Source organism: Palaemon carinicauda, chromosome 21, assembly GCF_036898095.1.
Source record: "Palaemon carinicauda isolate YSFRI2023 chromosome 21, ASM3689809v2, whole genome shotgun sequence".
Classification (NCBI taxonomy): domain Eukaryota; kingdom Metazoa; phylum Arthropoda; class Malacostraca; order Decapoda; family Palaemonidae; genus Palaemon; species Palaemon carinicauda.
Window position 1 is genome coordinate 98,384,148 of NC_090745.1, and position 17,260 is coordinate 98,401,407.

The 17,260-nt window shown below is 34.5% G+C and overlaps 1 protein-coding gene across 1 annotated transcript in view; it reads left to right on the forward strand.

The window, feature by feature from the left end:
* Nucleotides 1–12,900, forward strand: part of LOC137615341 (uncharacterized) — a 64,832-nt gene extending 51,932 nt beyond the window's left edge. Inside the window, exons 5-6 of the mRNA XM_068345143.1 lie at nt 2,255–2,487; nt 10,736–12,900. Of these exons, the coding sequence (XP_068201244.1) occupies nt 2,255–2,487; nt 10,736–11,590 (1,088 nt within the window). The 3' untranslated portion in view covers nt 11,591–12,900. The remainder of the gene's footprint in view (nt 1–2,254; nt 2,488–10,735) is intronic.
* The last annotated feature ends 4,360 nt before the right edge of the window (nt 12,901–17,260 follow it).

Genomic DNA, 17,260 nt, shown 5'->3' on the forward strand with positions numbered 1-17,260 from the left:
CACGATTTAGGGCTACAGGAGCATGTTGGCTTCGGTCTTTCGTCATAGAGGCTTAGATCTTTCCAACAATTAAGATCTCCAAGATCTCCTTAAGTCTTTCGAGACTTCTAAGGAACGTCGTTTGGCAACTCCTGGATGGAACTTAGACGTGGTCCTAAGGTTCCTCATGTCAGACAGGTTTGAGCCATTACATTCAGCCTCCCTGAAGGATCTCACCCTCAAGACGCTTTTCCTAGTGTGCTTGGCTTCGGCTAAAAGGGTCAGTGAAATTCATGCCTTCAGTAAGAACATCGGCTTTTCTACAGAAAAAGCCACATGTTCACTTCAACTTGGTTTCCTGGCCAAAAATGAACTGCCTTCTCGTCCTTGGCCTAAGTCTTTTGATATACCTTGCCTGTCAGAGATCGTAAGCAACGAACTTGAAAAAGGGCTGTGTCCAGTTAGAACTCTTAAGTTCTACTTAGCTCGTACTAAGTCCTTACGAGGTGGATCTGAGGCATTATGGTGCTCAGTTAAGAAACCATCATTGCCTATGTCAAAGAATGCTTTGTCATATTTTATCAGACTTTTAATACGAGAGGCTCATTCTCACTTGAATGAAAAAGACCGATGCTTGCTTAAGGTTAAGACGCACGAAATAAGAGCTATAGCAACTTCCGTGGCCTTTAAGCAAAATAAATCTCTGCAAAGTATTATGGACGCGACCGTTTGGAGAAGCAAATCGGTATTCGCGTCATTTTACTTAAAAGATGTCCAGACTCTTTGCGAGGACTGCTACACACTGGGTCCATTCGTTACAGCCAATGCAGTAGTGGGTAAGGGTTCTACCACTACCTTCCCTTAATTCCAATATCCTTTTAATCTGCTCTTGAAATGTTTTTTAATTGGGTTGTACGGAAGGCTAAGAAGCCTTTCGCAGCCTTTTTTGATTTGGCGGGTGGTCAAATGTCATTTCTTGAGAGCGCCCAGATTAGGGGTTTGATGAGGTCCTGTTGTATGGGTTGCAGCCCTTAATACTTCAGCTCCTGGGAGTCTTTCAGCATCCTAAGAGGATCGCTGGGCTTCGTGAGGAAGACAGACTAATAAGGCAGAGTAATCGTCTAAGTCAACTTCCTTATCAGGTACCTTTATATATTTGGGTTTTGTTATGATATAACTGTCAAAAACTCTAAGCATATACGCTGTAAACTTAATTAGCTCTGGTCTCTACCCACCACCATGGGTGTGAATCAGCTATTATATATTCACCAGCTAAGTTAAATATTTAAAAATGATATTTTAATTATAAAATAAATTTTTGAATATACTTACCCGGTGAATATATAAATTAAAGGCCCCCCCTTCCTCCCCGATAGAGACCCAGCGGGATGAGAAAAATTGGGTCTGTTTACATGTATATGCGGTATCTGGCCGATAGTTAGCGCTAGTGGGCACACCCGCAACCTTCATAGCAATCGCTCGCGAGTTTTTGTGTGTTTTTCTGTCGAGCCGCCGGAGGCTCAGCTATTATATATTCACCGGGTAAGTATATTAAAAAATTTATTTTATAATTAAAATATCATAATTCATCTATTTTTTTTTAAAGAATAATAAAAAGATGAATGTATCTGTGAGCAAGAAAATTTAAAGCCATCAGACTTAAACATTTTTAATAAATTCGAAGTTTCATAGTCATGCAAAATATATACTTATGTTTACATAGATGTACACTATTTTAATTTGGTTACAGTAAGGAAATAGCTGTGAGTCACTAAAAGTATGAAGTAAAAAATCATTGTATATTTAGTATAACAATAATAGGATTATGGAGAAAAGCTAAAGGGACTGATATTCTGTGGGATGAGTTTCCTTTGATAAAGCAAATGAATAGAAACTAGTTCTAAAATGTCATCATGGGCTATGATGGACTACTAGTAATTAGCAGTAGGGAGAGAAATTGGATAAGGTACATTTTGTAACTCTTGAATTCAATTTTGAATGGCTGGCTTCATACTATACCGTATGAATTTTGTGCATTATAAAATACAGGTGTTTTGTTAGATTCGTAAATTATGTCTAAGGAAGAACAATACACTACAGAACTTATTTCCTATATCAATGTTTGTTTTTACTCCTACTAAAGGTTTCAGTTTTGTTTGGTTAGGAAAAAGATTACTTTTAAATTTATATTTAGCTTATAAGGGAAAATTGATAATGGATGACAACCTTTGGATTTCCATTCTAAAGGATTTTCAAGGATATATTTTAATTTCAGTATCTAGATCAAGTCGAGATTCTTTACTTAAGGACAAATTTTGGATTGAGGAGGATGAACCCATATCTGCCGACATCGTAAACTCTTCTCAAGTTAATTATTCTAATGAAGAGTGCAATCTTTTGGGAAAGACTATGAACCAGTACGAAACACACAGTAGCTATATACCAGAAGAAATTGCTTCCTGCAGTTTAAAGGCCAAACCAAAGAAAATTAAGGATCTGTTATGCCAGGTAAGGTTTTCCGTTCTAAATTTTTTTTCAAAATTTCTTGTAATCAGTACGGTTCGTTGCTTTGATTAATCTTGGTTTATTATATATCAATATTTTTTCTGAATTTTATGTATTTTATATATATATATATATACATATATATATATATATATATATATATATATATATATATATGTATATATATATATACATATATGTTAATTTTTTTTTCTTTTTTGTTAAAATACTGCTTATCTTTAGCATTTAATTATTTCAATGAATATATCATGAAATTCAAAACTTCCGTACAAGAAATCTACCCGTGGTATTATAAACGATCTCTTGGTGATTCCAGTCCTCATAGGCAGTTGAGGCTGCATACTGTACTTATCAAGTCATTGTTCGTGCCATATGTCATCATTATCTCATAGTCGCTGGGAACAGCTACTGAATTCTTTTGTGTGTTCTGATAATTTTTAATTTATATACTATCATTGGTGTTTATTATTTGTTATATTTGCCTCTATTCAGGATTATTTCTACAAAGATTTCTAAAGTGCATTATTGTGAGAGATGCCTAGTAAATGACCTTTAATCAGCGAGTGTTTATGTATACCATATTCATGGTTTGACAAGAAAATCAATGTACCATGCTGAATTGACTTAGTTGGGTCCTTTCTACCAAAGTTCAAATAGAGGATTTTTTTAATGTGAGGATAGAAGGAAGAAAGGTAGGGATGCTAAGCACAGGAAAAGGGAAATTAGTGCTAGTACAAGCGTTAAATCAGATTAGGGTTCTGAAGTGCTTGATTATCCCTCTGTCTTTTGTTTCTTCCATAACAGATGTAGGCCAGGTAGTGGATATAGATGAAATATATTTTAATCTAAATAAGCTACAACCAGAAGGTGAATGGGAGAATAAATCAGAATACAGTATACAGTACAGTATGTATTTTTATGAAATCTGAAATGTCTTAAATTTGTTCCTTCTAGAAACCATTGTCCTTAAATAGTAGTATGATTTCAGCCCCATTAATATTTAACGAGGTATTTATAACTACCAATGGGTGGTAGGGGAATCCCTGCCCACCAGTCAGCCAGCAAGACTAGCACTCTTGACTTGTGCCGCAAGGAGTACGGATGTATTCTTGCTGCCTCTCCAAAAGTTTTTATTTTCCCCTTTTCTCTTATTGGAATGGACAAGTACAAAGACATATGGTTGTGTCTGGGTAAACCTGGTCAAAACAGTGGCAGGTTTATGTTAACCTGCTGTTGATCTGTATCATGTGTGTTGTTTGCAGTCATCCCTTTTGATGAGTGGGTGGAATTCGCCAAGAAGAAGGGTAAGAACACTTTAGAATCAGCTTTGGCTATGCCAAAACTGATGGTGAAGAAACTTTACAGCTCTCTTTATTTCAATGATTCTTGGCCTGTTGTGTCTCCTTTGGGTTCTTCTAGGACTGGGTCCCCTGCAGGAATTAGGGGGGGGGGGGGGAATTAGACCTCAGCTCACTTTCTGGGTGATGATCAAGGAAATTTTAAATCGCCTTCCCTTGATGAAGGTAATACGCCACCTTTTCCTTGAGAGTCTCTTGTGGCTGTACATACCAAAAATGACCAAGCCAACCTGCACTTAAGGAAGCTGTGACTTTTCTTGGTCACCTGTGGTGCTCTGTCAATGGGAAGCTGTTGAAAGTGTTGGCTGCTACCAGGACATCTGAAGCTTCCCCTGTTATTATTATTATTAATATTATTATTATTATTATTATTATTATTATTATTATTATTATTATTATTAGCTAAGCTACAACCCTAATTGAAAATGCAGGATGCTATAATCCCAAGGGCTCCAACAAGGAAAAATACCCAAGTGAGGAAAGGAAGTAAAGAAATAAATAAACAACAAGAGGAGCAATGAACAATTAAAATAAAAAATCTTAGGAACAGTAACATTAAAATATATGTCATATATAAACTATAAAGAATATTCAGCCTTCTGCTAAACTTTTGCTGGAGGACATAGCACCAGTTGGTGTGGTCTTGTCTACAGGGTCCTCTTCCTCAGTGGGAACATCGTCTCCTCCTTTAGTTCTTCTTTCTCATCTTTGTGAGACTCTTGTGATGCTACTGGTGCAAAATCCAAGAAGACCGATCCACAGGAGTTATGCGAGAGACAGACCGATCTCTCCTTTCTTACTCTTGAGAGACTGTGCAGTATCGAGAACTAATCCAGCAAGGGGAGGTGTACATGCTCGGCTTCATACCAGACCTCCTCCTCTCCTTTTCCTATACGCTCAAGGTACACCTTGGCCCCTCTTCCTTTACATATTTTGTTACAGAAAGGAGAGAGGTTGGCTAATGGTGAAGTTCCATTGCATACAAGAGATAAAGAACCAGGGATGAATGGAATCAGCAGTGTTAGAGGCCAGTGTCTGGAAGAGACAAACCACCTTCACAACATTTTACTTGCGGGAGTGTACCTGCAAGTCCCTGACACCGTGTGCTTTGACCTGAGGTAGCTGCCCAAGTTGTTGTGTAACCAGTCCAACACGGGAGAATGATGCATCTCGTCTATTGTAATCTATAGATGTACCATATATATCCGTGTATAAGATGACCTTTAAATCCTAAAATTCACCCCTGAAAATGGGGGGGTTGTCTTATACAAACGATATGAAAATCACAGCTTGAATTCCAAATGGTAAATCACAGCTTGAATTCCAAATGGTATTTATTAGTAGGCTAACCTAAGTATCTGTACGATAACTGATAATAAAAGCAACCAAATCATATTTACCTTTCATATTTTGGGCATAAGTTCATGATAAATAGCATAGGACGAAATATTCCATAGTAGCAATGAAATAAAATGTTATCTATGCGAGGCCAGTTAACAAAATGTAAACATCGAGTTATGGTTGCGTTCTCAGCAACCTATATTTTTCTCTTTCCTTAACCTTCGATAATTTTAATGGTATCGTTAATAATGATAGTAATAAAATTTAATTATATTTATTTTTCATTAAAAATCCATCATGATTCAAATTACCCTCACTGCTCCAATCTCGCACCATTTTCTCTGCCAAAACATACTGTCATTAGCAGTACATACTTTGTTATTATTGACTAAATGCAAACAAAATGGTTTTCCTGTTATGCGACATGTAGGAATTTTTAGGGATATGCCAAGTAAAATATTTGTACTAACATCTTTACTAAAAGCTCTTAGTATCATTTGTTATCACTTGTATGTGTAAATGGGTTGGTTCGTTCATTATGATTGGCGATGAAACATAAACATAACAATGTTTTCTGTTTTAGGCGATGTTTATTAGGAAAAACATGATATAAATTGGTCTTAGTTCATTTATCTTGAGTTAAAAATTAATACTCGGTAAGATATCTGTTGCTACAAAAGCTAACTTATTCACAGATGCCTAAATGCATTTGTTTGTTTGCTATGATCATTGATGAAACTTAAACAAAGCAATTATTTTGGTTTTAGGTGGCATGTTTAGTAAAAGCATGATATAAAATAGTCTTTATTTAATTACTTTTGGATTTTTAAGTATACAGCAAAAGCTATCCTATACAGTTTAATTTTAATTCACCATTACTCTTATACACCAGATATGATCTAATATTATTAAAATTTGCCCTAATTTTCTGAAGGTCATTTTATGCCTGGAAATATACAGTAAGTCTAGAATAAAAGGTAGTATATCAGACCCTTCTTCTTCATTCTTCTCCCCCCCCCCCCCCCCCCCCCCCCGGAAGAGAGGTTGAAACGTTACAAGTTCTTTGATTTTAAGGAAGTAACTCTCTTCATCCTCCTTTAATGAGTGAGAGGATGGTGGGTCTTACACCAACTCATTAACCCCTTCACTCCGTTGACGTCAATACACGTCAAAACAAGCATGGTAGTACACATGATGATGACAGGATAATGTCATCTTCCTACTATTATCCTTATAATTATTATTATCATTATTATAATGATTTTTATAAGCTACGAAAGAGTATAGTACATGGCTGTATATCACACAAATTCACACTTGGGGAAATTTCACTAAAGAATCTCCTATCCCTAATATTAGCCCCTCTCCCTCCTGTCTTCAGCCAACCAACAAAGTTTTTGGTATTCTAGCCTTTATTTCTGAATTTATAAGAGCTATTTTAGTCTTTATGTAACCATGAAATAATCACACCACTCTCTAGCCAATGGTCACATTCCCTACCTTAGGTATTACTCAACCCCCCTTAACACCCTCAATTGGGAGACTGTCATCCCACCATCAACCAAAATACTTGCAATTCTAGTTCTTATGCATTATTATATAAGGTCTATTTTAGTGTATTCACATCCAACCTCATCACCAACCCAAAAATACTTGCAATTCCAGTCCTTATTTATGATAATGTAAGGTTTATTTTATTGTTTTTCTATTTCTATGTTGCCAGTGTTCATAATGACTGAGAAAGTATCCCTGCCCTCGACTATAAGTCCCACTCACGAGATGGAAACTTATCATTACCAGTAAAGGAAATAGTTGATAGAAGATGAGATTTATCTTTTTTTCTAATTTTATTCCTTTTTTTTCAACTATCATTTCTACAATGTATCATCTTCATGTTTTATATATTTCACATTAGTATTGTTCATTGCTTTCATGAGTAAAAGTTAGCTCATTGTGATTATTTCCATTTATTGCCATTCTACCGTTTCTACGCAGTATTTGTATTTGTCATGTTCTTACATGCGCTGTCTACAGTATTTCCAAGCTCCTGAAATACTCAAAACAGGAATGATCCAGTTCATAGTCACAATCACACGCGAGGTAGAATCATAAACGAACGAACAAACCTCATGTCTAATGAACTAAATCTATATTAAGTCTTCTCTCTCTCTCTCTCTCTCTCTTTCTCTCTCTCTCTCTCTCTCTCATATATCTTTTGTCAACAGTTTTTTGTTGATTCATATTTGTTTATTGTATTTATACCTCATAAATTAAACATTATAGAATACTTTTTGTCGAAGGAAACAAATGGATAATTTCATTGTATTTCTGTATAATGTAAATTCCATTATTATTGTTGAGTAGTTTTATATTTTTCGGCGGCTATTTATCTTGGAATTATTACGGAATATAATGGTCACTTGAATAAATATATAGTTTTTTTACACATGAATCGCAGGGCTTTACAGTACCTTATAATTATAAATTATTGAATATTTCCTGTGTCAAAAGAAATAAAAGGATATTTTTATTACATTTCTGTACAACGTAAAGTTTATTATTACTAAGAAGTAGTTTTATATCTTTTGAAGGCTATTTATTATAGAATTATAACAATAACATAATCACGTCAATGAATACAAAGTTTTTTTTACACAAAATCATAGTGCATTACCATTAGTTAGAGATAATTACATAAAAAACTTTTTTTTCAAAATTATTCTTTAACTACTTACCAAAGAATGGAAAAACATTTCCGTTGTTTAGAGGGAAATACATTGGAGAATACAGTAAAGCAAACTTTGGAAAAGATTATTCTGTAATCAGTAGTAAAACAAATAAAAATTGAAATGTAGCTTGTAATAGTTTAATCAGCGAGTATATCCGATGATGGCAAATCTCATATAGAGCTCCAGTAGAGAACACGGCCTGGTAGCAAGAGTTAATCATATACCTGGTATCTGACTCTAACTGACATCCACTTCGGGAGAAAGGGTTCCCCAGTGTCAATCAAGTACAGTTTCATGTACAACCCAGGGCATATCAGTCTTAAATCCCTAAGACAGGAAGACAGAGACAGGGGTGACAAAGATCCATGCTTCGACCCCATCAGCGCGAGCATTGAACACTTCTAGGGATGAAATTGAACCATTCAGTTTGGCCCTAGGGGACTTAAACCCACCAAGTACAGTAATGAGTCTCCTTAATTAAAAGGAAGAGGGTTTGTATGTCGCGTAGGAACAAATCGCAAATTTTAAAAAGTAATTTGTATTTTCCCTAGCCATGCAAACCCTAGTCTTTTAATAAAACTCCTGTCCTCAAAACATCCCTCCAAGTCCTGAATGAGAAGGGAAGACTAAGTAAGTGAAAAGGGGCAGGGCTTCTTACCCCGCTCCCTACCCAGTTGGATAACCACTCGTTATCCAACATTTAACAACTAATTCCAGCTGGCGCTGAAACAATATCCCTAATTAAAGGACTTGGGTTTGTATGGCTAGGAAAAATGTAAATTACTTTAACAATTTGTGATGCTTTGATTTTCGCTTTTTAACATCATACTGTATTTAACGATTTGTAACTAAATTTTAAATTTTGATTAATTTTCTTTGGTAGATTTTAATACTATAGAGTATTATTTGTCAACTTTTAATGCTAAATTTCATGCTTTGACTTTCGTTTTCCCAAATTTCTCGTTTTTGACTCACATTTTTTGGTGATTTATGTTTAAGAAATATGGTGTCAAATTTAGCATTCTCGTGTTATAAGAAATATCTGTACGCATATATCCAGAGTTGACTGTACATAATAGACTTGATAGTTGCCTATTTCACATTCCAATTCATCTGCAGTCAAGGTGTCTTCTCAGGTGTATGGATGGTATGGTTTATCAATTCAATTTTTTTTTTTTTTTGGCTTAAGGTAGCTGCTGAAGTCTTTGCAAGAGTGATTGCTTCAATTCTGGCCATAAGTGTTTTTATACTTGGTTGATTTTGAAGTTATCGCTAGGAGAGATTAAAGTCTTTTATGTATGGTTACTTAATTTTTTTGGGGACTGGTCAATCTGAAAAAGATCATTCTGGTTCCAGCACAAAGGATTCCATGAAATCATAGCCTCGATTCTTGTAGGCTTTTCCATAGGAAAGGAGGATTCAGTCTTTCTTGCATTTATTGGAGATTTTCAAGTTAATGAAATGGCTGTCAGATCGAGAAGTTTGTTTTTCTGGATCATCTGAAAATGAGAGAACAGTTGAGCAGGAAACAACAAGTGTTCCAAACGACTGGTCTCTATCCGGTAGGTAGTTACAAGTAATTTGGAGTTGGTAAGGAAAGCTTAATGTGGAAATGTTTGTGACCTCACTCAGGAAAAAGATGGAGGGCTTTTGCTCACCAAATTGCCTGTCAAGACCAATCTTCTCAGACAACCTGTTTAGAGAGTGGTGTACCAAAGCCCCTATGTGCTTCAGAGACTGTCCACAATATCCACAGAGGTGAGGGTGTTATCTGGGCCATTAATTATTTATTTTAACTTCCAAGAAGCAGTGTACTAATAATTTGGATTAAAGATAGTGGCATGTGTACAGTGTTGTTTAGTTTTTAATGAAACCCTCTTTTGCCTTTGAAGAATAACTGATCATGCTTAATACAGTTTTCAAGTTCTTGGTTTGGATTTATCCTCTTCAGGTATTATTGCCATTATGATCTGGTCTTTTGCTATTGAGAAACCTCTAGTTACCAGATCAGTTAATTGGAATTTAGATGTGGTTTGAGCTTTTGGAAGGTCTATCTTTTAAGGTTCCTAGTAAAAAAACACTTTTTGTGTTAGCTTTTGTTTCAACTGAACATAATAGTGAATTGCATGCTCTTCCCAAGGATGTGGGCTTTGCTGATTATAAAATAGTTTTGTCTCTCTTACCAAGCTTTAGGGTAAAAAATGACTTTTAAAGCCAAAATTCTTCCACATTCCCTGATTAGAGGAAGGTAAGTAGTGCTTCAGAGAGCAGGTTTCTTTGTCTTGTTAGGATCGTTAAAGTTTATTCAGGCAAGGTGAATAGCATTAGGGAGAAGATTATAATATTTTGCATGATCTCCAAGAAAGTGAAGTCCTTTCTTATTAAGGCATTAGTGGCTGAAGGTCACACTTGATTGTATTCCAGATAAGTGATATACTTGAAAGTTTGGGTTCATGATTGTAAGAATGCTACTTATTTGATTATTTATATACTCACTTGGGGTTTATAAAACTCCCTCTCCCACCTCCTTACTGAATTCTAAACCACACTTCTCTCCATACAGTTTCATATATCTGGTAATACTGTACTATATGAGGGTGAGACAACTGGTAGTGAGGAAAATGGTTAATTTAAATTTGGATGATAGATGTTGGTGTAAGCAAGCTTCAAAGAAGCCATATGAACCTTGGGTTAGTATGGAAATAATCTATTTTATTTAAAAAACTTCATTATTAAATCATATATAGTTATTATCTTTACCAGGCAATGAATTTAATTTAATATTAATATTCTTTCTAACAGATCTGTGGAAAGATGCTGAAAGGCAACAGTAGTCTCAAGTTTCACTTGAACCGCCATCACAACATTCAGCCCCATGCTTGTCCTTATTGTTCAAAAAGCTTCTCAAGTCGTAGTATTCTAGTACAACACCTGCGTATTCACACTGGAGAGAAACCATATGTATGTGCTGTTTGTGACAGACCATTTCGCACGAGAATAGGACTTTCAAGGCATAAAAGCATGCACTCAGATGCCCGTCCTTTTGAGTGTTCTATGTGCACTAAAGCATTTAAAACAAAGGTAGTTCTACAACGGCATTTAAAGTTACATTTAACAGGTTTGTTCACATGTCCAATTTGTAACAAAACTTTTGAAAGGCATATGTCATATGTGATGCATAAGGCTTCACATCACCATAACTCCAAAAGGTATCATTGCACTCACTGTTTAAAGGGTTATCGTTTCTTAAGTCTGCTGAACCATCATATGCAGATTCATGTGAATATTCGTAAGCATGTTTGTTCAATATGTAGTAAAGGCTTTGTGTGGCGAAGCGGATTGGCAGCCCACATGAAAACCCACTCAGCGTGTCGTCCCAAATGTGATATATGTGGTGCTCGTTTCCTTTCTGAAAAACGTTTGGAAACACACTATAGGCGACATAGTAATAAGAAGCCTCATTGCTGTGATGAATGTGGTCATAGTTTTGCTCATGCTTACAGGCTTGCTGCACATAAAGTAGTTCATCAAGAAAACAAGGAGTTACCATGTTCAAAATGTAATCTTGTCTTTAGTTCAATGAAAAAACTGAAGAAACACTTAACCACCCACAAGAAAGAAAGTGTGATTGCTAATCCACCTGGTCCAACATCTTGAGTTAGTCATGTGGCTTGACAAAACCTTTATTTTTTTTTTTTTATTTCATCTACTGTTGGAAATCAGTCCATGAACCATTTATTTGATATTACTTCCATTTAGAGCATCTATATTTTTCTCATTAGGGCAGTTAATAATTAACAAATTACCATTAAAGTTAAAGGACTATCCAAGTTATGATTTTTTGTAGTGCTTTCAAGTAAAGAGGCTTTCTTACGCTCCAAGCTTAATGTTCACTGCTTCTAGTACAAAACAAACAATTAAAAGTTCAGCAATGTATTTTTTTCTGTATTATATGTATTGGGAGTGTTGAAAATTAAGTGGTCATTGGTCAGTTAAGTAGTTAAATTTTTTTTATACAGTATATCATAATTTCATTGAAATTAACTTTGCAAGTATGTTAATCAAAATTATTTCATAGAATTTGCAAGTATGTTAATCAAAATTATTTCATAGAATACCTCCAGAATCAATTTTCATTATAAAAATTTTATGCTTTATGTACATTCTGGCAAAGGGCATTTCTTATGGTGCAACATGATTGTTCTTTTGATTATTCAGTGGCACTTTTCCATTGTGGATCTTTTTGTTTTTCATAAACGTAGTTCTACATACATACATATACCAAGGCACTTCCCCCAATTTTGGGAGGTAACCGTTATCAACCAATGAAACAAAAACAGAAAGGGGACCTCTACTCTCTACGATCCTCCCAGCCTGACAAGGGACTCAACCGAGTTCAGCTGGTACTGCTAGGGTGCCACAGCCCACCCTCCCCAGTTATCCACCACAGATGAAGCTTCATAATGCTGAATCCCCTACTGCTGCTACCTCCGCGGTCATCTAAGATTGATGTAGTTCTAGAAGTGTTAATTAGCACCTCCAACAGAATTTTTTAAAACCAATGATTAATACTGCAAAGGCAAAAATTACATCTCCATAAAGTTAATAATTTTGAGTTACATTGTAAATAAATGTGAGGTTAGATATTGCTTTAAATATGAAATTACATAGTTTCTATTTTTTCAGGTTAATAATGTGAAGAAAACATTTTCCATGAACTATTCTTGTACAGTAATAAATATCTGCTCGCACTGATGAAATGAGATTTTTAGTAATTTGGAAACTGTTTTCTAAACATTACAAAGTATGCTTGCATGTGATGTGCACAATATGCTTTTTTCTTAATGGCTGCAACGATATCTTGATCACTGTTTAAGCCATCTTTTTAAAGAGTTCTGTGTTATTTGATGCTTTTTTTTTAGTGTTACAAGGGCAATTTGACAGGCATTTGTTGCCCTACATTTGAAAAAATTTACCTATGATGGTATACACCTGGAGTAAAGCAGTGATAACCAAAAAATAGTATTAATTTTAAGAATCAAATATTGTCTCTGGTGAGTAACCCTCGAACCATCACTAGAAGTTGCCACCTTACTAATGTTCTCATAAAAATTACACTAAAGTCTGTTGATCAAGTCTGCCAAAACTACTTAAGTACCAAGTTGCCCTATTCAGGTGACAGCATACATTAATTTTAAGAATAATACACAGTTTCATGTTGAGACTTCTTTCAGCTTTTGTTTTTAAACTTTTGATGGACAGAACCAAAGGTACCTGTTGCAAAAATATTGGCCCTTTTTACCACTCAAAATCCTATTCATCAGTCACAATCAGAAATAATTGTAAAAAGTTGGCAGTTGTCACTCACTTAGATAACAACTAATTACAGTAAAGAGGTTTGTACAGACATTAAGATATATTTTCCTGTTCCCCAATACAAATCCTTCAAATTGGTTTCTTAATCTGGCTGCCTCTTGCTGAACTGTTTAAAAATATGAGAAAATTAGTATTAGTTTCCCTTTTTTGAGAAGTACTTGCCTAGAATGGAATTATGATCAAAGTCATCATACGATGACTCGGTACTCGGCTAAAACTTCTTACCAATCGGTAGTATAGCCAAGGTAAATTGATATGTCTGTATTTATGGATGATGAAAATTATTTTAAACACCATCTATATCTACGTTCCATATTCAAAACTAAGTCTGAGGTATTAGTACTCTACCGATAAACGAGTAATTGAAAGTCTGGCAAGACTGTTTCAACTGGAGATTGATGTATATGAATACTAGTAATGATACACAAGATTATGATTTTGTTGTTTTATTTTGTTGCATTCAGATTAAGTTTTAATACTATACAGTAATTATTTCAAGAAATTAAATTTTTCAGGTCTATATAGAACATTAGTAATCGAGGAGAATTACTGTATAGTATTAAAACTTAATCTGAATGCAACAAAATAAAACAACAAAATTTACTGTACTGTATTTTAATAAAGCCTATTTTTGCATTGTGCACAACTGTCTACAGTATTTACTTGTACAAGAAAAAGATAATTCAGAACATCCAGTAGGTTCGTATATACAGTAACAGTTCCTTTGATATTTTGTAGTTTAACAAATTAGTTTCTATGCCTGCTTATGCAATAATAACTCTAAAGAGGTTAGACTTTTGAAACAGTTCAGGATTACTGTTTACCAATTTCCATTTAAGGATCATTTTTACGTGGACTTTATTAATTTCTTTGAATTTTAAGTCAATTAATTTATATTTTTTCTTGTACTGATATGTTACACAAGTATTTTCAGTGAAACCTCTGCTTAAATATATGAGAAATACAGGTGGTAGTTTCCAGTGTTTTGTACATAAGCACACTAATTTTTTTATAACTTATGTTGATGAGTTCTATTTTATATCTATTGTAAACTTTTTTCTTTAGAAAGCATAGAAACCAACCCTTTTCTGCAATTGATATGTTTGTATTTAGTATTTTATTGATAAATGTTTGTTAATTGATTTCTTGGAAGTGCTCCAATGCCAGAGCTTTTCTTACTATGCCATGACTTTTTTAATTTGGCGACTGACAAGCTTTAGTTTTCATTTATATTCATGTTCAGTTTAATTGACGTTTTGCAAGATTTTAAGTAGTATGTGAAGTGTTAAATGTTTTTTGGGTTTTGAGTCTTTCCATTCATAAATTTCATTTTGTACTTTAGATCTTTCAAGCTCATTCACTAATTACCTAGGCACAATTGTAAGGTCACCTCTGAGATTTTTTTTCTTTTTATATTGGGAATTTTTATATTTTACTAGAATTTAAGTAGTCAGATGTTTAACATAGACACAATGCATATGATTTTTATGCTTTCAGATGTTACAGTCATGGCACATTTTTCTTTTTTTTTTTTGCCGAAAAGTATTTTCACCTTAACATTTTGACAGCTGCTAGTGTTATGGCATACTGTATATGGCAAGCAGTTTTTATATTTCAAGACAGCAAAGCAGAAAAAAACCTTATAAATTTTTAGTCCACTGAAAGTGCTTAATGGCATGTCTGAGGAGCAGTTTTATGTATTTAATGATAGAAAAGCAGAACAAAGAACCATAGGAATTTTGTGGTGCCCAGATTTAACTAGTTTTCTTTGTTAAAAGATTATTCCAAATCCAGTGAATTTTTCTGGCTGGATGATTAAGCACTGCAGACGAAGTTAGTTCTCCTATAATCACTGGTAAGGTAGTGATTGTGATGGTGTGTTGAAAAGCTTAAAGTTCCTCCTCCATTTGTCACTTCAGTACATTCACTGTTCATTAGCTTAATCTTTTTTCGGCCGCCCTAAACTGAAGAGTTGCAATATTTCTTTGGAAGGAAATTAAATGTCTCCATCTCTTGTACAGTAGAGGAATGATCGTTTTACTTTTGATATGTACTGTCACTTCTCTCCTTGCCTTCTACCTAATCAGCTTTGCCAGGCAACTTTTAGTGTTAGTTCTAGGTTAGTGCTTCCTTCTGGTCACCAGTGTTTTGGACTTTTTCTTGGGCTTCTCTATTGATCTTTCAGGAGTTGGGGCTATTCCTGACAAGGTTATAATTTCAGTTTCATGTTTACTTGTTTGTTATTGAGATTTACTACATTTCTGCTTCCTGTTTGATTTGTATACCCAGTCCATTATATTATCCTTTTCTTTGTTGGTAAATTAGAAGCCCTCTTGTAGTCAGCAGTGATCTTATTCTTGACTTCTTAAGTGGTAATTGCATATAGTATCCTCTTGCCTCCACTTTTACTATTATTATTATAATTATTATTGAAACTTTACATGTGCCACTGTTCAGCCACTTTCAAGCTTCTTGGTAGCAGATTTCTTGTTCACACTTCATCTCCACCCTAATCAGATTGAAAGAAATGATTCCCAGCCCCCCTTAAATTAGATTCAATCCACATAAGAGCTATTTTTATATTATGGAGGAAATACAAAGTCAGACTTACAGACTGACCAATTTTCTATGTAAATATGCCCTAGTAGGACGTAGTTAAAAGCCTCATCTTGTTTTGTCTAATTTCTTATCATCTGAAACACTGCATTTTAGCTTAGATACAAATACCTTGGAATCTAAAAGTTAGGGAAGAATTAGGTCCGGCACCATAAGTTAGTAAGGTTATCTTTTTCTCCTACTGGAAAAGTAATTCAGAATGATGAAATGCTCTCCAGGTGTCTCTTCCTCGTTTAAAAATTCATTGTTCAAATTGAAAGGAACAACTTCCAGCCCCCTTTGATTAGATTCAATCCAGATAGCTTTTATTTTTATATTCTGGAGATACGAAGTCAGACTTAGTCTGACCAATTTATTCTATGCCCAAGTAGGACATAGTTAAAAGCTTCATCGAGTTTTGACCACTTTCTCATCATCTGAAATACTGGGTTTGCACGCAAGTGTTTGTAAGGTTACCTGTTTCTCCCACTGGAACAGTAATTCAGAATGATGAAATGCTCTCGAGATGTCTTCCTCATTTCAAAAGAATTCAGAATGATCGAATGCTTGTGTTGTTTGGGCTCTCATACTGTTTCCTACATTTTTGCGATCTTCAGTTTGGGTTCAAGTCCAGCTATTAGTCACCAGTACTCCTAGAACCATTGGTTTATGCTTTCTTGCCCAGGAACTCTTATCTCTTCAGGTCTTTCCTGACTTATCAGAACACCTTTACTTAGTTGATATTCAAACTTCATTAACTATCATGAGACTGTAGGGGTATAAACAGGCCTTATTAACTAATGTTTGCAATGAAAAACTGTTTTGACAGAAAAATGAAAGTTTTCAAATTTATGTCGACTGGGTAAGATTTATTGTGTTGAATTCATACTTTTATAATCTTGTTTTCTGTATCTTATATATTTTCTGAAATAGCTTCTGATATTATTTTGTAATAGCTTCCAATATTATTCTGTGATATTAAGTGATAAGATAGTTATTAAATGTAATGTATTACTAGTCATTTTATTATTTTTGTTGAAAATTGTTAAATTATACTTGGAATCAAGATTTTTTATTTAACCTTTATGCTAATAAAAGCTTCTTGAAAACCAATACAGTTAACATTATACTTTAATATCTTTTGGTAATGGCAAATTGACCAAGGAAATTTAACTGGTAATAAAAATTTCCATCTTATCTACCAAGGTACTTACCCTAATTTTGGAGGTACCAGACATAAAAAAGAACAAAATGGTACGTTTCTTATCTTTGCTCCTCCCAGCCCAACGAAGGATTCAGCCGTTTAGTTGGTACTGCTAAGGTGTCACAGCCCACCCTCTCCCTTTATCCACTACA